General features: G+C 38.5%; 1 protein-coding gene across 4 annotated transcripts in view; it reads left to right on the top strand.

Moving 5' to 3' along the window:
• The first annotated feature begins 4,493 nt into the window (after positions 1–4,493).
• The window catches only part of KCNJ3 (potassium inwardly rectifying channel subfamily J member 3), a 154,899-nt gene continuing 133,154 nt past the window's right edge, over positions 4,494–26,238 (top strand). For 2 of the 4 annotated variants that reach the window (XR_009257524.1, XM_058715233.1), the window contains exons 1-2: positions 4,494–5,678; positions 16,115–16,331. Coding sequence is in view for 2 of the 4 variants with exons in the window: in XM_058715233.1 (XP_058571216.1) it covers positions 4,977–5,678; positions 16,115–16,331 (919 nt within the window). In the remaining 2 variants the exon portion in view is untranslated. Of the gene's footprint in view, positions 5,679–10,501; positions 10,592–16,114; positions 16,332–26,238 lie in introns of those variants that run through there. The other 2 variants (XR_009257525.1, XM_058715234.1) reach the window with 2 other exon arrangements.

The raw sequence follows: 26,238 nt of genomic DNA, 5'->3' as shown, positions 1-26,238 counted from the left end.
TATTAAGACACAAAATCATATCCTTCATTTTTGAAGTTCTAGTTATTCATGATATTACCAATTTTGGACACAGAAAATAAGATATTGCCAGAGGTACTTTCTGGGAAGATTAAGTATCTAGCTTGTTTTTAATCCAGTTTGTTGTTAAATATAGCTTTGGCTCCCCTTCCCCCTTCCCCGCCCCCCCAAGAACTATATGGTAGTCTGTTTGTAATCTATCACTCTATCTTTAAATGTGAGACTCCAAATGATCGTGTATTCCATAGTCATATTTTCCAGATTTTTCTGGCTTTGTGGCCTTGGCTAAAATTGTGAGCCTCTCCTTCCTTTGACCCGTTCTGTTTACAGCATTTCTACTTCAGTTCATCAGACAGCACCTGATTAGGTGGCCTTCTGTCATCTATTCCCCACACATCCCGCCTGGCCTCAGCACAGTGGGGCTGGCTGCCCTCCAGAATGTCATCATGGAAGCAGCTGTCCTGACAGGGGAAGAAGAGTTTGGTTCATCTTTAAACATTTTCAAGGAGTTGGCCTCAATGTCACAAACAGGTTAAAGGCTCAGTCACATTTAAAGTGTGACATGATGGGCTCCTGAAAAATATGTAACTTATCAGGCAGTACTTACTGTTTCTCTAAGAGAGTAAGGACCTTGAAAATGGCAGAAATGGGCACGTTTTGGAATCCCTACTCTACCGTCGTTCTAGCTACATAAATACAAACTATGAAGTTCCAAGCACATTGACTGACACATTAAAGTGGGCTAAGCAAATTTTAGTTCTCTCTAAAATTTTATTAATTATTTACCATGAGCAAGGAAAAACTGGAGACCTGGAGTACTGGGTGTATCAAAATATTAAGAGGTGGACACTCTGTTCTTGCCATTTTATAGAGGAAATTTTGGTGAATTTGGAACTCAAATTCCAAATTTGAGACGAGATAGATTACTGTTACTGGCAGAATAAAATACAGCTTCATGGAGGAAGTGGCACTTGAAGTAAAAGCTGAAGAAATCCATCCATTCCCTACACACTAGTGATAGTTATTTGGACTCTACAGGGATAGAAAAATGGTTACTTATGTGACAAGAATGTAGTTGAGCAAATGAAGTTAACATAGAGTATGTTTGGGGAACTGCTAAGAGTCGAGGTTGGCTGGAGCAGAGCCCACACCAAAGGGAAGGTAGGAGATAATTTTGAAAAGACAGAGTAGACCATATTTTGGAGGACCTTTGATCTCAATCTATAGGAGAAGCATGACATAGTGGAAGAAGACCCTGGCTGTGAAGCAGGAATCCTACACTCCTTTCTAGGCATCTGGTAGGGGATAGCAAAGTGCCCAGATTCTGGAGTGGAATCAAGGATTCCACTCATGAACTCTGTGACATTGAGCAACTTATTTTCTCTTTATAGCTTCAATTTGCTTATTTGTTAAAGGAGAGGATTAGACTAGACCATGTCTCTTGAAGTATAAAGTTATTTGTTTATAAATTTGGTTGTTGGAAAATGGCAAAGGTTTTTCATAGAGAAGTGTTTTTTGAAAAGTGAGAATGCATAAAAGTTTGGAAATGAAATAGAGAACTCTTTGGTTTCCATTCCACTGCTATGCTTAAGGTTCTAAGGACAGATCTGGTAACACTATCTAGGACAGTTTGAAGGAGTAAAAGACTGAAGGTAAGAAAATCATTTGATTTGGGGCTTAAAATGAAATGGGGATTTGAAGAAAGTAGTGTTTTGTAAAGAGAGGGGAGATCATGAGAGTTATTGCAGCAGTAAAATCAAAGGGATTTGGCAGCTCATTGAATATCAGTTCCAAAGCTAACAAGCACAGAACCTATTACTTTTTAAAAATGGACACATTCTTTTAATTAAGTCATATAATTGATTTAGCGATGACTTTTAGTTCTGTATTACTCAGAGTTTCAATGTATGTGGAGTTTGTAGTGATGCAGATTGGTACATGTTGTTGATCCAACAAATATTTTGGTGGTCATAGTATGCGACCGGTGGTGTCCTGGGTGTCGGGGACATAGCAGTGAACAAGACAGACAGAATTCTTGCTCCTATAGAGTTTACATGCCAGGACCGCGATGGAGCAGGGAGAGAAAGAGACAACCGAAGAAGACAGTGGTTGGGAGAATACAAACAAGTAAAATGAAGATGAACCAAGCTGGTGTGATGGGGGTACCTGAGAGGTAGCCAAGATCTCCCTGAGGAGGATACATTCAGGCTGAAAGCTGAATGACTGAAGGATCCAGCAATATGGAACAGCAGGGCAAGAACATTCCAGGAGGAGGGAACAGACAGGGCAAAGGTGCAAGCATGGGGATTGTACCCTTGTGGGTTTCAGGAGTTGAAGGTGTCAGCCTGGCAAGGGCATAGAGTCTTAGGGAGAGAGTAGTCAGAAGTGAGAAAAGAATATATGTGTTAGTAACAGCATGGGCCCAACCCCCAAAACTCATTCCTAAACTCTTGGCCTTGTTGCAACTTTATAACCCAGTATCTAAGATTCTTCACAGCAAGCATAGTTTATTTTTTTTTTTCATACCAACATTGGGAAAATGTTAACACCCCCAGTTTTTCCAGAGCAGAAGATTGAGTCTCAGTGATGTTTAGCTACTTGCTCAAGGTCACACAGTTTGTAAATCGCAAGGCCAGGATTCAAATCAGGTCTTATGATTGCAGACCCACAGCAGTTTCCACATCCCACAGTGTCACTGTCCCTTCTTATGTAATCCTAAAGAATAACAGAGTTACTGACCTCTTATCAGGGAGCCTGCAGGAGAACACTCTGTAACTCGAGATAGATGACAAATGACAGTGAAAGACCAAAGGACAATGAGAGTCCTCTACTTATGGCTGACGAGGTGCAAGGCTTACCAGCACTAGGGTTTAGGGCTAGAGGTAGAAGGGAGTACCTATTGGCAAAGAACTGGTCGAATGGTTATGTACTAATTTTCATTTGCATGGGAGTCTTACAGCATCCCTTTGCTTTTATAAACCATGATTTGATGATTTTCCAACAAAATCAATTTTATGTATCTGGGCTGAATAGAATATGTCATAAGATGTAATGACATTTTAAAACAAACATGAAATGTGGTGAATAACATGGGCTCTATATTAACTATTTCCTCACTTTGCGTCTCCGTTAAGTTAACTGCCAGGCCTGGCGCTTTACAATCCGGCTTTCTTCCCTCCATTACAGCCACACGTTAACTGTAGACATACTAAGCAAGCATTTCTAATAGAGCCATTTTCAGGGAGGACTGTGAGTCGTCCTACTAGTGTCTCCCTACCTTTCTGTTCCCGTCCTAAGGCCCCCTCTGCTACTTGCAACTCTGAGTTCTGAACATGCTTGTCGTGAAGCCAGTTGGGTTCTCTGTTTATGGTGCGTCTCCAAATCCACGCATCGGTTTAAATGAGCGTCCTAGTTACAGCGACTATTGTTACTTCTTCGAGAGTGCAGCATTTGCCGCTGGCTGGGGGCTTTTGGACTTGGTGCGGGGTGGGGGTGGGGGCGAGGAAGGAGAGTTGGCTGGCGTTTGGGAGCGGATTTGGTTGCTCCTCATTGGAGGGGTTCGCTTTTTCCTGAGCTGTCAGACACTGCGGGCTCAACTGAGGCGCGGAGGTGCAATTCAGGCTGGTGGAACAGCGGGGGAAGGCAGGGACAGGCGGGGCTAGCGCGGCTCTGCAGCTGATCACACGCACCGGCGCATACACCGCTCTCCCGCCGCCCCTGCTCGCGACTTGCATTTTCCACCCGGAGCCACCGAGGCGCGGACAGGGAGAGGGGGACCGAGGAGGGGAGAGGCAAAGGAAGGCACCTTGAAGCAGAAGAAAAGCCGAAGCGGCGCTCGTATTTAACCTGAAAGTCTGACCAGCAGCTCGAGGCTCGAACCCCTTACGGCAGCACCGCCGTCGCCTGCTAAGAGAGCACAGCGCCAAGGAACCCTCAAGTCCCGCGCCCAAGTCAGTCCGTGCGGGCGCTCCAGGATCCTGCTGGTGGGGGCAGCGTGGTGCCCTCAGGGAGGTGCGGAGCTTGGGGGACCTGCATCGGTGCCCACCGTGGTACACCAGGAAAAGTGGGGGCGAGGAAAACAGCCGTGAGCGCCGAGCGCGAGGCCAGGCTGCCGCTGCCGCCCGCTGCGCCGCCTCCTGCCCCCTCCCGGTGGGTGAGTGCTCGGGTTTCGCTCACCGCCGCGTCTCGGCTGTGCGCGGGGGCGGCCTGGGGGCCTTTGAGAGTCCGTCGGAGGGCCCTGGGGCGCCCGCGGAAACTCTGCGGCCCGCGGACGCCAGGCGGGAGCGTCTCTGGAGTCCGGAGCGGGGGACTCAGAGCCCGGAGGGCGTGGGTGGGGGGTGTTGCACCAGTGCCCGGCAGACATGCCTCTGGGCGGGATTTTGGCCAAAAGATAGGAGGCGGGAGTGCCGGGCGGGGGGGAGCCGGGAGCTGTTCCGGGGGGCGGGCGATCGGGTAGCGGCGGGGAGGGGGGGAGGGTCTGGTCCGAGCAGGTAGCGCAGTTTCGGCAGCCTGGCGAGTTGGCAGGTGGGGTGGGACTCGCCGGTCAACTCATTAATTTTAAAAGTCAGTTTGGGAGTGCTGCCGCAGAGGAGGGCTGTGGCAAGGCAAGAGGTGGCCCGGGATGCCGATGGTGGGGGAAAAAAAGAGAAGCCTCGAAAACCTTGGAGGCAAAATTGCGCTTGGGTTCCTGGTCCCTGCATCCCTCCTGCCTTGAGTGCGCGAGAACACTTTTTTTGTTTTAAGACTCAGCTTGGAGAGAAAGCCTCTGTCCCAGGGGAGGAGAGGAGTCCGCAGGGGGCAGAGAGCGCAGCTCCCGGCCGGGTGCGCCCCCCACCCCTGGCGCGCTCGCTTTTGTCCCCCCATTCTCCCCCGCCCCCACCTCCTCATTGGTGCTGGTTTGCAGCGCTCGGCCCCTGCGCCTTCGCTTCGCGTTTGAATCTGGCTCGCCCCTCCATATTATGTCTGCACTCCGAAGGAAATTTGGGGACGATTACCAGGTAGTGACCACCTCGTCCAGCGGGTCGGGCTTGCAGCCCCAGGGGCCGGGCCAGGGCCCGCAGCAGCAGCTTGTGCCCAAGAAGAAGCGGCAGCGGTTCGTGGACAAGAACGGCCGGTGCAATGTGCAGCACGGCAACCTGGGCAGCGAGACGAGCCGCTACCTCTCGGACCTCTTCACCACCCTGGTGGACCTCAAGTGGCGCTGGAACCTCTTCATCTTCATCCTCACCTACACCGTGGCCTGGCTCTTCATGGCGTCCATGTGGTGGGTGATCGCCTACACTCGGGGCGACCTGAACAAAGCCCACGTCGGCAACTACACGCCCTGCGTGGCCAATGTCTACAACTTCCCCTCCGCCTTCCTCTTCTTCATTGAGACCGAGGCTACCATCGGCTATGGCTACCGCTACATCACCGACAAGTGCCCCGAGGGCATCATCCTCTTCCTCTTCCAGTCCATTCTGGGCTCCATCGTGGACGCCTTCCTCATCGGCTGCATGTTCATCAAGATGTCCCAGCCCAAGAAGCGCGCGGAGACCCTGATGTTTAGCGAGCACGCGGTGATCTCCATGAGGGACGGAAAACTCACGCTCATGTTCCGGGTGGGCAACCTGCGCAACAGCCACATGGTCTCCGCGCAGATCCGCTGTAAGCTGCTCAAAGTAAGTGTTACCCGCCCCTTCTCACCAGGCTCCCGCCAACCCTCAAAGGCGGAGATTGGCTCACCTGAGAACTATGCCCAGACTTTTAGTCTAACCTATCACACAGGTAAACCTCCTAGAGGGCGCGGGGTGGGGGAAAGGCAAGAGGTGGAGGGTTGGGCAATGAGAGCACAGCTGACTTCTGTTCCTTTGCCATTCACTCTCGTGCTCTTATTTATATTAATAATTCGGATGTGTCTTTATCACTTTCTGGATTAGTAACACTTACGCAGTGGTGTTGGCTCCTGGAGCCTTGAGCTAGAGTGCCTTGTTCTCCCTACCCTTACCGCTGCGCTCTTTAAAGAGTTTTTGATTTGTTGTCAATACACTACTCCACCAATCTTGAGGTACTAAAACCGAGCAGCTTTTATTTTGAAGAAATCGGTTTTGAACTTGCCTTAACTTTCACTTAAGGCTTTTCTTTACTTTTTCTTCTTTTTCCTCCTAAGAGTATTAGCAGGTGGATTATTTCTTTAGGCTAACATTAACTCTGTGGTCATCTTTTTAACAAGTGCAGTGACCTCAGAAGTAGTTAATAATGTGGAAGAAACAACACTTGGTCCTTTTATATTTTTATTTTTACTAAATATTTTCCTGGAGTAGTAGTATTCTGTGAAAACTTGAGTGCTTTTCCTGTAGAGCATCTCCTTAATTTTATTCTTAATTGCCCGTTTCTGTGAAACCTTTGTCAATTACAGATTTCACTTGAAGCTTTTCAGCATCCATTAAAGAAGATTGCTTCTTACCATCAGTAGTGTAAATGCTAGAACAGATTGCACATGGAGTGTTTATTAAAGCAAAGTCCATCTAGTCCTTAGAGGGCACCAGTACAAACGAGAAGCCCACCCTAATCACTCACCCAGTTAGAGCCTGGGAATGAGGAATAAAAAGCTCAGTTCTCTCTCCATGTGTCATTTAATTCAACAATTTTTTTTTTTCCAATTCAACTTTTTGAGGCATTTGCCTTAGGTAGTTTTCAAATGTTCATAAATTGAAAAAGATGACTTCAAATAAAATCTTTAAAAAGTTGTCTAAGATTGCATAGAGAACCATAGCCAGATTCAGAACTTAGCATTAATAAAATGAAATCTGGTAAATCTTTAAGTTGAAATTTTGCCTTTGAAATTTCAATTCCACCCTGCAAGTGTATTGTTTTAAACAGCCTCAACTTACATTGTAGTTAAAAGTGCTTTTAAAAAGTTTGGCTCTTGTGTCATTTTCATTATTTATTTATAAGATCTTAACCCTAATTACTTTTCATCATGTTGCTCAGTAAAGTGTTAGAGTTAACATAGCTCAGTTGTCCAGTCAGTCCACATCATTACATGTATTTACTATGCCATGGACAGTAACAAATACTAACTTCTGCACAGATTAGTGGCAAACTTTCAACTTTGTTTTGATGTGTCTATTCATTAAGATAACTGAATCAATCATTTGAAATCATGTTCTTTGCATTAGCTCCAGTGAACTGCATACTTTTGTATAATTTAGCATGTTGTATTAAAGTGAGTTGTGTGGATTAGGCTCAGCAGTTGTGTTGTAGACGTGTTTATTGCAGTGATGTTATTTGCATGTGCCTGTTTGTATGAATAGATCAAGATGTATAATCTCTCTCTTTAGGTAAGCTACCTGGAAGACAGGAAAACCTCGTTCATATAGTGCAAACTTCTCTGTCAAGGGATTCATGTTTATGTGACACTTTGAGAGTCTTACTGAAGAATAGTTTGCCATGTTGATTGGATATTAGAAATATAAAATTAGGCTTTAAAGGTCACTTATTGCTGTTCTCTAGTTTTTCAAATATATAAAATCACTTATTAAAACAAGTGTCTTTGGAGGCAACATATTTTAGATGTTTCTAGGCTTTATGAAATTTTAACAAAGCGAGAATAATTAGAATTAATCTACGTATCAGTTTTTTGTTGTTGTTTGTGTGTGTGTGTGTGTTTTGTTTTGTTTTGTTTTGTTTTTACAAAGGTACAATGAATCTGAAGTATCCAGTCTAATAGTGGTTCAGGACACTGGTAATTTTTACGCAAAGGTCATGTACCACATATACCTTAAGGAGTGTCCTGATTAAAAAAATAATAATAAAAAATGTATGGCATTGGCAAATTTGGATCAGGGTGCTATATTAACACAAGGTGATAAAACAACATCTGTTTAAATTAATATACCTACTATTCTTATAAAATTCTTATGATTTGTTAGAAGAGATCAGTGTTAGAAGTAAAAATAATTGACATGTGGTGTCAGTTTATACTTCAACAAAATTTTGGTGAAATGTCCTGCTTTCTGTGATGTGGGTTGGTCAGCTCTTTAGCCAGCCAATTAGTGTAGTTTGTTTGAGTTGATTTTTCCTGTAGCCATGGTAGTTAAAATGAATTCTCATATTTCTTGTCAGTTCCTTAGACTTCATTAAAAAGGAGTCCTGTTTTATTAGGGAACTAATAACATTCAACAAAATTAGAGGGGAGATTTGCCCTTAATAAGTTACTCTCATTTTCTCTTAGGGACTGAGATGAAGTGACCTAAGACAGCCAACTATATTTTGAAAGAGGAGCTGTACCATAATCTTCAAGTAATAACTAAAATGCTTTGATATCAGTCTTATGCAGTCTTCTTGTTAAATATTATTACACATATTTAGCTTCCTCTTTTAACCCCTGTGTGACATTTTAAATATAAGATGTATTTTTTTGATATAGAGAAATTTGGAATCTTAAGGCAACAAAAAACATAATCATCAATGATAATTCTAGTCTGTGTTCTTTCTATTATCTAATTTAATTTATATTTTTCTATTGTTTCCTTATTTTTGAATAAAAACTTATTTTTCAGTATTAGTATTATTTAATGACTGTAAAGTAATTTCTGTTTTTGGGAAGACAGTAAGAACATGGATATGTCTTTCTTATCCTTGCTACTATGAATTTTACATGCATACTTTTTAATTTTCTAAGTTTTGATTAAAGTTCTTTTTTTTTTTTTTTTATAAAACTTCTCTGTCTTATATTAAAGCAAATTTTTTTTAAGTAATCTCTAACCCCAACATGGGGCTTGAGGTCAGGACCCTCAGATCAAGAGTCACATGCTCTATCTATTGAGCCAATAGATATTGAACCACACACCGCTATGGGAAAGCAAAATTTTATTTCAACTCTGTTCCTGTCTTTCAACCTTGCAAATACTGCAATTTATTTCGGTATTCAAATATGCATCTTCCAACTTCATGCCTGCAGTGGTTGGTTTTTTTCTCAGAAAAAAAAAAGGACATATTAAATAAAAATTAAAGGATATAATTGAAAGTTATTCTTTAAAATGTATAATTTTTTTAATAAATATAGCTATAGAAAGTTCTTTTAAAATGGATATTTTCTCTTTTCCTCTTCTCCTCTCCATATTAATGTTTTATTTGAATTTTCTTTTTTTTTGAATTTTCAATTTATTTTAGGTACCTTTCTTTAAAAAAAAGAAAACTACACTATAGGAACTAATACATAGCCTGCTCATGTTAAATTAATGTATCTTCCAGTTGAAAGTTTTAATAAAAATTCCTAAACTTGAGGCTGATGGCTCTAAGTCTGGACCCTGTAATTTAGTGTTGGATTTAAAGGATACAGAAATCTCACTCTTTTCTATAAATCTAACACTAATAGTTGACTGCCCTTGACGTACACCTTGTTAGGGAAGATTTAAATAATATTTCTTGATACATTATTCAATAATTCACTAACTTATTATTCAGAAGCCATCATGTGTTTATTATAGGCACCCAGTCAAACTATATTTACATAAAGTAAATTTAAAAGCAATTATTATTGGATACATATTTTGAAATGTAGAAATAAGGATACATTTTTCTCACAGAAGGGTAATTGTATTTCTTCATATTGTTATTCATTGCATATAGTTATCTTTCTTTTTTAAAATTTTTTAACATTTATTTATCTTTGAGAGACAGAGAGAGACAGAGTGTGAGTGGAGGGGGGGGAAGCAGAGAGAGAGGGAGACACAGAATCTGAATCAGGCTGTAGGCTCTGAGCTGTCAGCCCAGAGCCTGATGCTGGGCTCGAACTCACAGACCGCGAGATCATGACCTGAGCCGAAGTCAGACACTTAACCAACTGAGCCACCCAGGTGCCCCTATAATTATCTCTCTTTCCTAGGAGAACAGCTATACAACCCTTAACTTTCACTTATTGAAAGGTACTGGTGTGCAATCACCTTCTGATGTATCATATATATTCTTTTTGTATTACCTTTATAAATAAAATTTTCTTTCTCCGGATACTCAGTTTGGATGCTGTCTAGTTTCCCCATATGAACGTGAGCAAGTTCAGATGCAATAAAAACAAAATTGTTGTTTTTATACCAATAAGTTCTTCATCCTCTTCACATGTCCTAACCTTTTGTTAATCTTTTAACCACAATGATTTCTGGACCACATGATTGCTGATTTTTTTTTCATATATTTATTATTATTTGTCTTCATTTCATACCTTGCACTGAAATGCAGTTATGTGTTTGCCTCTATGTGACTTTATTTTGTATGACTGACTTTTTCTACCAATTGGACTTGGCCAATTTTGTTTTGGTCTTGAGATAATTAGTCACCTCCTTTTAAAAAATTAAATCCACAAATGAATATTTAATAAACACTGTTCTTCTGAATATTATACAAACTATCAGTAAAAATATTCAAAAAGCCTAAGACTGAGTTCCCCAGAATTCTAGGGGCTAGATCCTATAATCGTTAATTTTTTTTTTTTTTTTTTAAGGTGGATTCATTATGTCTTTAAAAAGAAAGCACAGTTCCTACTTGGCCTAGCTTTGCTTTCTTCAACACAAGTACAATAATTCTCCAATAGGTACAGGACTTGTTTTGTTTTTTTTTTGTTTTTTTTAAGCAGAATTCTCATTCTTTTAAAAAGTAGTAGTGATATGTTGTTTTGTTTGCTTTGTTTTGTTTTATTTTTAATATGGTTCCTGAAAAGTACAGAGTGGCTTGTACTCAGGGGAACAGTGTGAACAGAAATAAGGGACATAAAGACCCACAAATAAACAGCAGTAGGTAAGAACAAATGATAAAGAGAAGTAGGAAAAAGCATTTGGTGGATTTGAGGGTGTTTTGTGAGTAGGAGGGGGAATGTGCATGTAGGGTTACAAATTCTGTCCACAGTTATAAATTCCATAAAAGGCCCTCAAGGACTTATAAACCTGTTCCTTCATTTGAATGGTATAAAAACCTCACACAATTTATTACAAGACAAATTCCATTCCATTCTATCAGGTACTTTCTTGTCATAAAAATAAACATATTTATGGATGATTATCTCAGCATTAAAAATTTTTATTTAAGGCTTGATGTTGGTCATATTTTTTCTACCCGAGTATTGATAGGAGTTCAAGCTTATGGAGCCAGAAGAAATGTGCAATGTAGTTATAGACAGTCCAGAAAAAATTCTAGGTCAGGTCCACACTCTCCTGTACCGGACTTGAATTTTGATCTGAGTCCCAAAACCATTGCCAGAACTGCTTCGAGTCACAGGACATTTTCGTTGCTTATTCTTGTACCTGCTTTTGGCTTATTTCCTAATTTTAGCTTGCAGATAGCACTCCGACCTCATTTTACGTTCTTTGTGTCTTCAGCATATATTCTACACACACACACACAACACACACACACACACACACACACACACACACACACACACACACTGAATGTTTAAAGAGGAGAAATGAAATTACAGATAAAATGGCAGGAGGCTGGAGGCCAGAAGGGCTTGCTCTCTCCGTCTTAGCCTCTTTTTGTCTCTTTTCCTTTCCTAACCACTGGCCTTTTCCAGTGGGGACTTGTCGAAGGTAGTCGGGCACTGGACAAGCCTTGGAATATGATTGAGGAACATCTCATGAATCAGATGGTAGTGATTAAATGTTCTTTTCAAAATTCCCCTAGCTTCCCTCCGAGCTAGGAAAGAGTACAGTGGTTATAATTAGAACACTGTTATGGGTTGGAGAGATGGGAGAAAGGCTGCAAAGAGATTGATTGTATTGGTGCAGTGTGTTCCTGTTGAATGAATGTGGACAACTGGTCGCAAATCTCTCAGAAGAGGATGGCCAAATGTAGGTCTGCCAGGGCAGTTCTAAATGTGCATCTCAGAGCTCTGTGTATGTGTGTGTGTGTGTGTGTGTGTGTGTGTGTGTACACGTGTGCATGCAGTGTGTCTTTGGACATGTACTCAACAGTCTTCATCTGTAACATGAAAACTATTTGTCTATAAAGTCCATGACATTGATAGTCCCTTTCAGGCATCTGTGACTTTTGAATCTCTTCCACTTTTAGTCAGAATTTGTAATTGATTATCTTGTAGGTCTCTTTTAGACTTTATGGGAGTTCCGAGTCATTTTATATATAATTAAAATGTATATCATAAAAATTCTACTTTTAAATAGCAAAATTTTTATACTGAAGGATAACTTAGAAATTATTGCGACATGTTCTACTTATAATTTTTGTACAGTAAACTTAAACTTTAAGCCTTAGATTTCTTTAATTTTTTTAACTCAGAATTTGTTATAATGCAGTCAACCAGAAATGCTTTAAAATGGCAGAAAGGTGCCTATTTTCTTCCCAAAATTCCATGCAAATGAGAATAAAAGTTTTATGGAAGTCATTCTCAGTCCTTGTGTTTTTAAACTGAGTTCTAAATTTTTGAGAATTTCAAATTTTCCATGAACTGTTTTTTTTTTTTTTTTGGACCTCTTTCTCACTTTCTTATTGAATCATTTTATGATTCTAAATGATTATTTCATCAGAAAAAGTTAACCGTAGTTATCAGATTTTTAGAAATTTTAACAATTTACTGATATCAATCTTAGTCTCTAGCAATTATTTTTAATTATTATGGATCCTGACTGTATTTATTTATACATTTTTATCTAGGAAATGATCATGGTTCTGCATTCCCTTTAGGATTAGGAGGTTTGTAGAGCTAAAGGAAATAATGTGGACCATAAGCAAACTGCTCTATTAATGAAGGATTTCTTCTCAAAATTCTTAAGGTGACATAGTAAAGAAAGGTTAGCTTGATTTTTATCTACAATTTTTTTGCCTGTTACAAAAATTCCTGGGTGAAATATGGTAATTGATAGCTAAATAAGAAAACTTGAAACTGATGGATATCAATGCTACTGATTTATCATATACTCAAGATAGAGAGCACATTTTAATTTTATGAAGGCACATACCTAACTCTTTTCTGTATTTCCTTTTTCACTTACATGTGTATATCACAGTTCCTTGAACAAAAGTTCTCTCACTCCACTTATACAAGTTGAGAGACTTAGAACTAACATAGGGTTTTTCCCCTCTTTGTTCCAGAAAAATCTCTGGAATTGCACCAGAATTAGAAAAGCCTAGATTAGAATTCCTTGTAAGCCTATAGTAAAATGTGTGTGCTTCTGAAAATGTATTTGGTAAGTGTATGTAGGTTTTTGGAACATTGTAAGTATTTGGCTGAGCACTGATAAGATAACCTTGCTCTAGCCAGGAGCTCAGACTTCAATTGCAGTACTGTAAGCACCTGCCATACTCAAAACACACCCTTCACTCCTCTAAATAGAACATCTTTCTATTTACTTCACAGTGATTGATAGGCTTCCCAGTCTATCACAGGGTTAGAGAAGTGAACAAAAATCAGGGAGGTGAGCATATTTATAGTTGAAATATTTGTTGGCCTACAATGAAGGAAGAAGACCCAAAGGATAAAATTGTGGATACCTATGGTGTCTCAGAGCAATTTAAAGAAAGGTTAAATTATATGGCATTCACTGGAAAATAATTTTCAATGAGTATGCAGGGAATTTTATCTGAAAAATATGTAAGCATGGAAAACATCTTTCAAAGTAAGGAAAGTGTTACTTTCCACATAGTGTCACATAATAGGTACAGTTGTCAACTTTGTTTCTTCTATGACTTGGATAGCATATAAAGCATTTGGGGAGGGGGAACATAGGTATAATTATACATAGGTATAATTTTGAACAAATTTTTAAAATCAGAACATGTATGGAGTCTGAACGGAACAGACTCCTACGTATTTCACTCTAAATTACCTCTATGTGAATTAACTGATTTGCTAAAAATGGAATATTTCTTATTCTAGGTTGGCATTCTCCTGAAAGCTTGTTTTTAGGCCACATCCCTTTATGGTTTGTTGAATGATCAAGCATATAAAAGTTAATAGATTACAGCCTTTTAGAATGGGGCACAGGTATAAAAAGGAAGGGATTAATTTTATATAATATATTAATTTTAGTTTTGATTTATATACATAAAAATTAGAAAAAAACATCTTTTGGGGGAGAATTATTTTAAAATAAATGGAGAATTGAGTTCTTAACGAAGTATTTTTGGGAACGTTTTCATTTAGTACAGAAAAAGCAGAGCTTAGAATAGTTAGTGAAACGACCTAAATTCTGTTCACTAATTATAAACACCAGAATACCACCTTGTGTTTATATAGCACCTGTTTCTTACTAGGTGAGAGAACAATGACTTAGGGTTTTTGTATTTATTTGTTTTTGTTTTGTTTTTGGCTTTTATTTTGTAATATTAATGAATGCTTGTTATGCATTTCTATAGTTGGAACAGTGCTAGTCTCATTCATGTTTTACTAATTTGAGAATGAATTTAGAAGCATAGGTAACTCTACTGGCTTAGAAATGTCTCGTTTTCTCCAACATTGGTTGTTAGAACTACTCTTTTTATTTTTGGACTATAAGGTTTTTCCCTAGATTTTTTTCTTGTCAGAATCATTATTATTATTGTGGTGATTATGATTATGATTATTATTTCTCCTCCTCCTCCCATTCCCTTTTCTTCTCTTCTTCTTCCTCCCCCTCCTTCCCCAATACCTTCCCCTTCTTCCCTCCTCCTCCTCCCCTTACTCCTCTTCCTCCTCCTCCTCCTCCTCTTCTTCTTCTCCTCCTCAACTGCTCACAAGTCATAGCTCAGTACTTCATTGAATTTTTTCTACACAAACAAAATTCCTGAGTATCACTAAATACAAAGTAGCCTGCCTAATTGACTGATTTTGCCGTCGAGACTCGGCAGCAATCACTGCCCTAACAGTCTACCGCTCGCTTGGTTCCATTTTGCCACAGAGGACATCTTACTAAACCATATTTCTCAGTGTTTTCAGACTCATTTATTCCACATAAAAAGCCATTGTATTTCTTGGAACCCTGAAAGTAAGGATTTTGTCTTTAAATTGCCACTTCATTGGACAGACCAGTGTTACAGATTGTTTTGTTTGTTAAATTAGTTTGGCAGAGTCTGTTAAATATATTGGATTCTTCCAAGCCCCATTTCCCTCATATTTTTCTGTATGCAACTATTTAACCCTTTTTACTGGCATCATCATTTAAATTAAACAAATGTTTTATTATACATGATCCTTCTAAGGAACAGATATGGAAAATAAAGTGAGAATGAATAGAACAGAAAGAAGTTTACTTGCATGGTTTGCTAATTGTTAATAGTCAGTTTCAATTAATCTTTCAGACTGTTATCATGTAAGCAATTTAAGTTTTATGATGATTTCTACTTATACTGAATGCCACCAACTTATGAAAGTTTTGGTAAATTGTAAGTTTACCCAGTATAGATTTCTAATTGCATTTTGATTAAAAAACTTCAATTTGGCACAATTTTTACAGTGTGTTTTAAAATTCATAAAATAGAGAGCTAAAGACTTTAATACAGTATACTATTAGGAGTTTGAAAGCCATCAGCTAACAGCATGTGCCTTTTCTTTATATTATGTGAGCTGTCGGATACATAATATGATAACATTTTCACTTTAATATAAAAGTTTATATCGATTTGTTACCTTACAAAAGTCCTAGAAAAACAAAATTGTTGTTTTGCTTTGTAACGATGCAATAAATCTCTTCTTAAATTATGATCAACCTTTTCCAGCTTCAACAAACTTCCAAAGAATTGCTTACTTATTTGCTTTGTGAGGAAAACAAATCTGGCATGCAGTGAGTTATCCTGGAGTGATTTATGTCAGGCAGTAGCCATGTACACTCAGTTCCACAGTTTGTGCTAACAGCCATTGTTGGACCAGGCATTTCTCCAAAGCTCATGAGTTAGGGAATGGTAATTATAGTAAGTCGTATATTATAAATAATGCATGTATGTTCCCCATGAGCTATGTGGGATTTCGGCCCATTTGCTAGAACATAGCTGCATAATGATTTGTTTGGATTTTGTTGCAGATGATTGATAGTGCAGAATGTTGGCAATGATGTAAATTACTGTTGGGCTGCCTTGAAAATTTCAGTACAAGTGGTGATTTCTTCTCTTTTTCTGTGTGCTTGTCTAGTCTCGGCAGACACCTGAGGGTGAGTTCCTTCCCCTTGACCAACTTGAACTGGATGTAGGTTTTAGTACAGGGGCAGATCAACTTTTTCTTGTTTCCCCCCTCACAATTTGCCACGTGATCGATGCCAAAAGCCCCTTTTATGACCTATCCCAGCGAAGCATGCAAAGTGAACAGTTCGAGATTGTCGTCATCCTAGAAGGCATTGTGGAAACAACTGGTGAGTAAAAACATGGATATGTCATCAAATTTCTTTGTTCCATAATAACATTATATTACATGCACAATATCTGTCATGAATTGGTCGAAATGTCTCAGTTCACGATAATGAAAGTAATGACTTGTCTCTTATGTCTTCGTAATATTAAGTTGATACCACTTTGAAAGTGAAGATTACTGTTATGATGATTGCATATGTAATGATAAGTCAGGAATACTGCAAAAAAAAAAAAAAAAAGAAAGAATCTGAGATGACTCCTAGAAATGATTATGATATTCTAGTTTAATTGCAAACTTGGATTTCCTATAATCATAATTTTTCTTTAAAGATTTAAGGTTAAGATAAATTCGGGGTAATTAGTGAGCTGCCGAAATGCAGCATGCATATTCTTGCCTTGGGGATGGTGATTCGGGTGTCATTGGTAGAGCTTTGATATGCTACTATGTGCAACCTCAGTGGAAAATTCCCTGTGTGTGTCTGTGCTAAAACAGCATTTTAATTTCAAAGTGGGTCAGTAGATTTCCTCAGCTGAACCTTGACCAAAAAAATTTTTAAAAGAGGTTTTTCTTCTTTTTCTGCTTTGGTATAGCTATATCCTGTATGTCATTCCTTAAGATGCACTTTAATATTGGTATGTCCCAAATAGTCACAGTTTGCTGTATTGTGAGGAGAGACAGGTTGCAAAGGAAATAAACAAGAAATCGGAGCGCATTATTTGGGGTCTGAGTATTGCCCAGTGATTTGGAACCTACTACATGCCTGAAACCAATATAATATCTAGATGAGCACGCATGCATGTGCACGCGCACACACACACACACACACACACACTTACACTCACACACGTAATAAGTGCAGGTATACATGTATGTGTGTGTATCTTGAATTTTGCCCTTTCTACAAGTAATGAAAAAGCAAGAAATATTTTAGCTTTGAGTTTTTTTCTAACAATATCATTCTCCACCTTAAGATGCTAATTATTATATATAAACTATAGGAATTTTGAAAGTAACATTGGCAGTAATATAGACATGTTCAAGCTTTATACTAAGATTGGAAGTGTTACATAAAGAAAAAAATTCCCATCCTGGCATAAAGTTTTGTCCAAGGAGCAAGGGAAGGCAGGCTCTTATAATCGTTGAACATTTGTCACAGACTACTGTTTAAATTTTGGGCAAGATACTTAATCTCTATAAGCTTCTTTTCTTTCTCTATAAAGTAAGAATGATGTAATAACCATCCCAAAGCTGCATGTTGTATTACTATTATTTTATTATTATTAGTGTTTCAGTTTAAAAATTAAAATTTTTAAGGACAGTGAGTAAAGATTTAACTTATCAATCTATGTCTGGAATTTGATGTCTGTGGACTCTTTTGTGGTTTAAATCCTCCAATTATGTTTTTAACTTGAAATGATGTCGTGGTATATTTTATTGAATAAATCTTTATATTTAGTTTTTACTTCAATAAATCTTTATATTTCAATTTCAATTTGTATAAGGTTTCATCTATTGAAATAATATATTGTTAGAACTTAAAACAGCAGATGTTGTGATTTTTATTGATTTATGTCTTATAGCATATGGTTCTATCTTTGACACATCTCTTTACTAGTTACTTATTGTTATTCTAATCACTGACATGAGTGAAGTTTCTGTTTCACTTGACAGTCTTTGAAATTTTTCATTAGGCCAGTCAATTGATAGATTGATCGATGGATCGATCCATCCATCCATCCATCTATTTTTTCCTGTTTATCCCTAGTTGGTTTGTGTTCCTGAAGAATGAGAAAATTTTTCTAAAGAATCATGGTACAATTAAAAAAATAGGAAATTTAACAATGTTAGAATGCTGTCATTTAGCCCAGGGTCTATGTTCAAATTTCATCTGTTCTAGTAATTTCCTGCATAGCTATCTGGGCACCTCCCTTCAACATCAGTTTAAGGATTTTGCCCTTCATTTGTTTACTTGTCTTCTTAGTCTCAAGATGGAATACTTCTTCAACCGTACTATTGTGTTCTTGTCCTTGATGTACCGGAAGAGTATAGTCCAGGTATTCTGTAGAACATCTCTCCATTTGGGTTCGTTAGAGGTTTCCTTGTTCATTAATCTTTTCAGTTTTGGCTTCTACCTGGGCATGTTAAGAGAATAATAACATGTTTTGAAAATATTGTTTTGAAAATATACCTGTGTATTAACTGATTTTTCTTCATCAGATTTCAGAAGAATTTGTTAATAAATAATGCCCTACATAAGGTCTTTAGGAGTTTTGTACATTAAATTATTCATTAAGAGTTCAGATTTTAACATTTCCTCCCCTGATTTTTGTTTGTTTATTTGTTTTGTTTTGCTTTTTTTTTTTTTTTTTTTTTTTGTTGGTAACACTGAACTGGCAGAGAATACTTTCCATAGAGTGTGTGAAAACTTGACTAGAGACTGAATTTCTTATTTTGAGATTGCCTTTTATGGAGAAGAGATTAAGATCTGCTTCCTCTTAGCCTCTTAATTAAGTATGTTTCTAGATCTTATATAGCAAGACAAACAGTAAAAACATTACTCATAATTTGTAGAGTTATTTTGTGGAAATTTTGTCTGACATTTTGTTTATGTATATGCCCTAACTAATTAAATCCCACACTGTTCAAATTCTGTAAAATCTGCCTATATTTCCAGACCTCCCTGAGGTTAGTAAAAATAAGATAAACATTTTTGTGTCATTTTGATCATTTATATCTTCACTGAGATGTATTTAGATTCATCTTCAAGGGTGTTTCTTCCTTTGTCCTTCCATTCACGGTCAAACTTACTTTCTCATATATTTTATTGCTTAGAATAAGATAGATACGATATTTTGGGATGTTTTGAGAGAGAAGCAATATAATTTTTATCTCTCATGTTTTTTGGTACACAGTCTGATGAGTAAACCATATACTCAGTGTTACTTTCCATCATATTTAGCATTAAAATATAAGTGCCTATCATTCATTCGTTCATCAAACAAATAATTAAATGTATATTGTGTGCTTGCTAGTATTTGAAATGCTGGTCATATGGTGGTGGCTAAGACAGGCAGAATCCCTTTCCTCACGGGGGTCATATTAAATGGGGGAGGTGGATGGCAAAACAAGAAAAATAAGATGTTATGAGGTAAAATGTGTCAGGAATAAAACAGGTGATGGAATACAAAACCAGGTGATGGGATAAAGGGTGCATCTCGGGGCACTGAAGGTTGACAGAAGAGTTCTCTCTGAGGTGACACTTAAACAGAGGCCTGACTGTCAAGAAGGCCCTCCTAGGCCTGTCTGGGGGAACAGCATAGCAATAAAGGGTCCTAAGTTGGGAATCAGCTTGAATTATTCCTAAAGGGAGGCAGAGGTAGTTGGAGCAGAGTGAACAATGTGGGAGTAGAGTGAGAGGTCAGAGAGGTGGAGGGGCCACCTCTGCCCTACAAACAACTGTATTGTACCAATGGGAAGTGTTGGGATTTGATTAAAAAGGAAGGCGTGTGCTTACCTGGTAGAGGAATGATTTAGGAACCTCAAACTTTGTGTAATAAACAAAATACATTTTTTTCTAGTAGGTTCTCTTGTAGTTTATTTAAAAGTGAGTGACCCTGGGGCACCTAAGTGGCTCAGTCAGTTGAGCGTCTGGATCTAGATTTTGCCTCAGGTCGTGATCTCATGGTTCGTGAGTTCGAGCCCCACATAGGGCTCTGCACTGACACTGTGTAGAGCCTGTTTGGGATCCTCTGTCTCTCTCTCTCTGCCCCTGCTCTGATCACACTCTCTCTCTCAAGATGAGTAAATAAGATTTAAAAAATGAAAAACAAAAATGAGTGACCCTAATGTCTTAGAAATGCGTAAAACTTTAGACAGTTACCACTTTTTTTGTATTAGTGTTAATGTCCAGCCCACCTTCCCCAGCATGCGCCCGCGCGTGCATGCGCCCGCGCGTGCACGCACACACACACACACGCACACACGCACACACATGCACACACAGTCACAAAGTTGCTCACTTTGTAGCAGTCCTCTGATAAGAGTCTTCTGGTCTCATTTAGGTTTTGCTTCTTCCCATTCCTGTAGTCTCCGCAGGAGTGTTGGTGGTGGTGGTGAGAAATGAGAATCTTTCTAATTTCCTTGAAAGTTTTAGCTTTTGGCTCAGAACTCACAATAATTACTTTCCCCACTTCCTTGGAAGTGCCCCTCAGTGATAAGACTCAGGCATTTTTGCCGTCCTTGCTACAAATGAGTTAGATTTTCACTCCCAATGAGGAGCATGAGATTTGCCTCTTCATTAATAACCTTTGCTTCTTTGCTAGTCCAGCAAATTCCTAAAACCTGTGTTACCTCTCCCTCTTGCTCCCTCTGCTGCTTTTCCCAGGAGAGAGAGCGCTGCTAGAGGCAAACAGCATTGCAGATTTGGCTCATTAGAACTGGATGCTTTCAAACTTCAATCTGCTCTCTGCTGCTATTTGGCAGTCTTTTTAATTGTCTTTTCTGTACTCCCAGGCTCTCTCCCTGTGGGAGCTATTTTAGACCTTTTCTCTCTTACCATGCCCCCAGTCCCAGCTGTCGTATCCTTTCCTTGGCATATCATCTCCACCTATTCTATCAAAAAGAATGTGATGCTTCAATTTTTATACATTTTTTTTTACTCTCCTTATCCTTTTCTCACAATTATCTTCTCTTTCCGGGTGTCTGTGGGGAAAAGTGTCCTTATTCTTGTCTAAAACCATCTCCTTTACAACTAGTTCTACACCCTACCACCCCGTGACTCAAGTTCCTATACTTAACATACCTAATATCTAATATCCCTTTGACTGTATTTGCTCTCAGACATTTCGAGATCTTTGAAAAAAATACAAAACTCATTATTTGTCCCTTTATACTCCTGGTTTGTCCGCGGATTCAATGACATCACATTCTCCCTGTCTTTATTTTTCTGCTTCTTCTAATTTATACTTTCCAGTTGTTCCTTATATCCTGCATCACTGCTTCCTCCTTTTTCCTATAAATGTAAATCTCTGCCATTACCTTCTTTCTTTGGGAATCTAGATATTCACCTTTTCTTTTCTTTTCTTTTCTTTCTTTTCTTTTTCTTTCTTTTTTTTTTTAACTTGAATTCACAAAATAATCACAAGTCCACTATTCCTTTTATCCTTAGCTATGAAACCTCACCAACTATGGTCCTATAGTTATCCTTAACTTCCAGGGCATTTTCCTTACTTGGGTGCCACTGTTTTATTTTTGTTTGTTTGTTTGTTTGTTTTTTAATATTTGTTTATGTATTTGTTTAGAGAGAGAGAGAGAGAGAGCTACAGAGAGAGCGAGTGAGCATGAGCAGCTTGGGGGCGGGGGAGGGGAGGTGTAGAGAAAGAGGGAGAGAAAAATCCCCAAATCCCAAGCAGGCTCTGAGCCCAATGCAGGGCTTGAACTCATGAACCATGAAATCGTGACCTGAAATGAATTCAAGAGTTGGAGGCTTAACAGACTGAGCCACCCAGGTGCCCCTGGATGGCACTGTTTTAATTCAGAGTCAGCTTGTCCGAATACCAAGTCCTCATCTTATGTTAAAATTAAACATCCTCATTGGGAAAGTTTCTCACTATTAGTGTTTGCTGTTTTATCTCAGACTCTCTACCTCTTTCCCTTTTTATATGTAATTGTTCACTCCACAAGTTCCTATTGAACAACTGTTAGAGGCTAAACACTATTTTGATCCTAGAGGACACATTAGTTAACAACAACAAAAGTTCCTGCCCTTGAGGGAACATATATATTCTTATGTAGGAAACAGAAAACAAAATGAAGTGCTTCATCTAGGATGTTGAAAGTGATCCATGCTATGAAAAAAAATAAGGCAAAAGGGATTGGGAGCATAGGGAAATCAGGGTGGTATAATGAGAAGATGACATTTGAGCCTACTGTGTCTTAAGTCGAGCTAGTACCTGGCAGAAGGGCATTCCAGGGAGAGGTATCAGAAAAGGCTTCAAAGATGTAGTGTGCTTGGCTGCTCCTCTCTCCTACTGATGTCTCTCGATTCAGTTCTTCTTTAAGCCCATATAATAATACTTCTAAATTACAGCAGTTGTCTCAGGAGTGGACTTAAGATCTCTCTCTACATGCAGATTACCTACTATTGCCCTGTATATTTGCTTACAACACTACTTTCATGATATACCTGTGCTCAGAAATCTCCAGTGACTACCATATTAAAATGCATGTATTTCTTCATGGAAAGTGAGGCTGCTCTTCGTACTATAATGTCCATATACTGATGCTCACTTTTGACACCTGTGCCTGTAGTAATACCATTTTCACTACCATATTTATTTAGTCTTCCCTGTATGTGTGTTTTGTTAGTCTATAGTTTTCTTTAATATTTCGCTTCAAAGAGCTGTTTTTACTATGAAAGGGCTATTAAATACACGCTCATTACAGAACAATTAAAAAACATAAATATGCAAAATAAAATCTTTACTCCTAATTTCAACCACTATACTGTTCTTGTTACCATATTGGTCATTAACCTTTCACATGTCTGCATTCAGACATATTGTTATTATGCTGCATGTGATGTTTTATAACTTAATGTATTAACACCTTTCAAATCAAATTATAATTCTACACCATTAGTTTTAATGGCTTTATTGGGGGCATCTGGGTGGCTCAGTCGGTTAGGCATCCGACTTCGGCTCAGCTCATGATCTCACAGCTCGTGAGTTCAAGCCCCACGTCGGGCTGTGTGCTGACAGCTCAGAGCCTGGAGCCTGCTTCTCATTCTGTGTCTCCCTCTCTCTCTCTGCCCCTCCTCTGCTTGTGCTCTCTCTCTGTCTCTCAAAAATGAATAAATGTAAAAAAAATTAATTAATGGCTTTATTGTATACCAATCTTTGCTATCTTCTAGTCTGGGACATTTAGGCATCTCCTTTTAATAACATAAACATTTTATAGTCCTTGGTTTTAATTAATTTACCACCAACGTTACATAAATTCCTAGAGATGGAATTCTTGGGTAAAGAGGCATATAAATCTGTTGGTTTTTAATGTGTGTCAAGATTGCTATCCAGAAGATTGTTAACAACTTACAGTTGTGTATGAAGATGCCCATTTCCTCATACCCTTGCCAAAAATGTATATTATAATTTTTCTGCCAATTTGACATTATTTTGTTCTGATTACTAGTGAGTTAGAAATTATTGTTATCTATGCACTACTAGTTTTATTTAATGAATTCTCAGTTAATATTGCTCATTTGCCTGCATTTCCTTTTATGCCCAAGTTACTTGCAAAATTAGCACGTTATTATGAGAAAGCATGTCCTGAATAGTCTGTACACTATTGCAAATATATTTGCTTTATGTATATATACACGTATAATTATTCACATTCGTCACTCATGTACTTTATTACATCTCCAGATAAACTGTAAATTTCTAAGATTGATTGAGGACTTTGTTTTATGGCTGTTTATTTTGTACTTTGTAGATCCCAGTAAACATTTCTGATCTGTTTGTTATTTTTAACTGATTTTAATAGAGTTTCTCTCTTTTTGTAAGCTTGCTTTCTGAGTTACAAATTGTTTCTCATAGGAAATCAGTCAATACATGCCTGTTGATTATCCATGTTAAGTGTAAGACAGTATAGAAATGATTACAGAAGAAGCCCACATCCTCAGGGAGAAAGAAATTGAGTGACATTGAGTATTAACAGTATATGCTCAAAAAAGATATGTGTCAGGCTATAGTAGGAGCCTAGAATAGTGATCCCCGATGGATTTGTTCTTCAGGAGGTCTGAGAAGACACCCCCACTCCCACCCCACCAGACGACATAGCATGAGCTGAGACAGGAAGGGAAGCAAATGGTCATCAGAAGGGTAAAGAGAGCTCAGCACCTTGGCCAGAGGGATAGCAACTAAGGCTTCATTTTGTCAGAGGAATCAAGTAAGTTGGTGTGGTCGGAGTATAGAGTATGTGTAGTGAAACTGGCTGGAGATGAACCTATCACTGAGTCATAGTTTGGATCTAATTCTGCAGGCAATAAATCCCTTGAAAGATATGAAGCAGTAGAATGCCATGGTCATATTTACATGATTGAAAGGTCCCTCTGGTTGCAGGGGGAGGATGGATTGAATGGGGCTGAGACCGGAGACAGACCAGTTATTAGGCTGTTACAGTAGTCCAGACCAGAGGTAATTAGGTCCTGCTTGAAATTGTTTGGCTCAGGCAACTATGTGACTGTTGACAATAATGAAAAAGGCCTTTGGTTTCAAAGCTGTTAGTTGGGATTAAACAGGAATGGGGAAAAGGTCCCTAGGATCCTTCCCACTGAAGTTTTGCAGGCTACTGAGAAACTGAAGAACCCAAAGAAACAAAAAGATAAATGGAGGAAGGTAAATAAAACCACTAACTCTTCTCCTTAGTAGTGAAAACAGCTCGACATTTTCTAATGAATAAATCACAGAGCAGACGTTCAACTTTAAATAATTGAGATGTGCCTATAATGTTCCCCTATGAATGATCTACGCCCTTTAGCTTTATTAATTGTAATTAATCATTACTCCTCAGTGATCTGTCAGAAAACAGTGATCAGCAACTCCCCTAGCTGGAATTGTAAATGAGCTAGTGCTCTTCTGACTGTTGGAAATTTTATTTATCCATTCTCATTTCAGGCTCTAAATCATTAGCATTGAGCCCCTCATACCTATTTTAGCCAGGACCTCAATCAAGAGGTGACTTGTTAACTCTTTGGTTTTCCTGTTCCTGCCCAGATTACTGTTACCTTTGAAAGTAATTGTTGGTGTTTCAGAAGGCTTTCTACCTTATCAGCTAAAAGTCCATAACATATGGATGTCTATATATTGGAAATCTCAATGTACACTCCCCCTAGTAATTTCTATGATTATATATTTGTTAAGTATTTATTGCTTCTTAATTGTGATTTTTGTTTTATTCTTTTTCAGAGACCCCTCTTGAATAATCCATTGAGTGAAAAATAAAGCTCAAATTTTAGGGTGCCATGGTACCTTTTTTTTTTTAATCCAAGGCCTTAATTTTCATGAGCAATTCTTAAATAAAATCCTACTTTAGCATTTTCTTTTGATAGGCTATTGTAGGCATTTTTTATGTCCCTTACGAATTTAAAGCCTAAATATTGAAGTATGAAATATGGTGACCAACCTATTGGTTGACCTATGACTGAAAGCTTTCTGAGGCATGGGGCTTTCAGTGCTAAAACTGAGTCGAGCAAAATGGAATATTTGGTCATGATAGTGGACTAGATCTTTTCAAACTCATGATTGGAGTTATTCCACCATTTTCCTTACTCCACCTTTTTCAGCATTGGAGTCCCCCAAATATTTATAAAGACTATTTTCATATATGTCATTTTCTCTTATTTCCATTGTTATATTTTACAGGATATTTAATTAATATAATCCTAGCATGTTAGGATGGACTTTTTTCTGTTGCTGTGTAGGAGGTTGGTCTGGGTAAATTACTGGAAGAGAGGTAGTTTGGGGAGGGTGACACTATATTTGTCACAATCTTGCATATGGCTGATATGAATAAAATAAGTCAGCAAACTTTATAATCTAGCTAATTGTCAAATATAGGCATAGGAGAATTGTTATTGGTTTAAGCAGTTTTGGATAAGATGTGGCATAGTCCAGTGAGAGGGAACTTCACAGTTTAGACATTAACTCATTCTCAGAAATTTTCAGTGTGAGTTTTGGGACCAACTGTGTTGAAACCCCATGGTATACTTATTAAAATACAGACTTCTGGGCTTTTACCTAGATTTACAGTGTTACAGTGTCTGATGTTTGTGGCTCTGGAAATTTACATTTTTAATAAGCATCTAAGGTGATTCTTATTAAGAGCATTATATTTGAGACTGCCTGAAT

Source organism: Neofelis nebulosa, chromosome 2 (assembly GCF_028018385.1).
Source record: "Neofelis nebulosa isolate mNeoNeb1 chromosome 2, mNeoNeb1.pri, whole genome shotgun sequence".
Taxonomy (NCBI): domain Eukaryota; kingdom Metazoa; phylum Chordata; class Mammalia; order Carnivora; family Felidae; genus Neofelis; species Neofelis nebulosa.
Note: the sequence above shows the minus strand (reverse complement) of the source record. Positions and strands in the feature narration are given on the sequence as shown.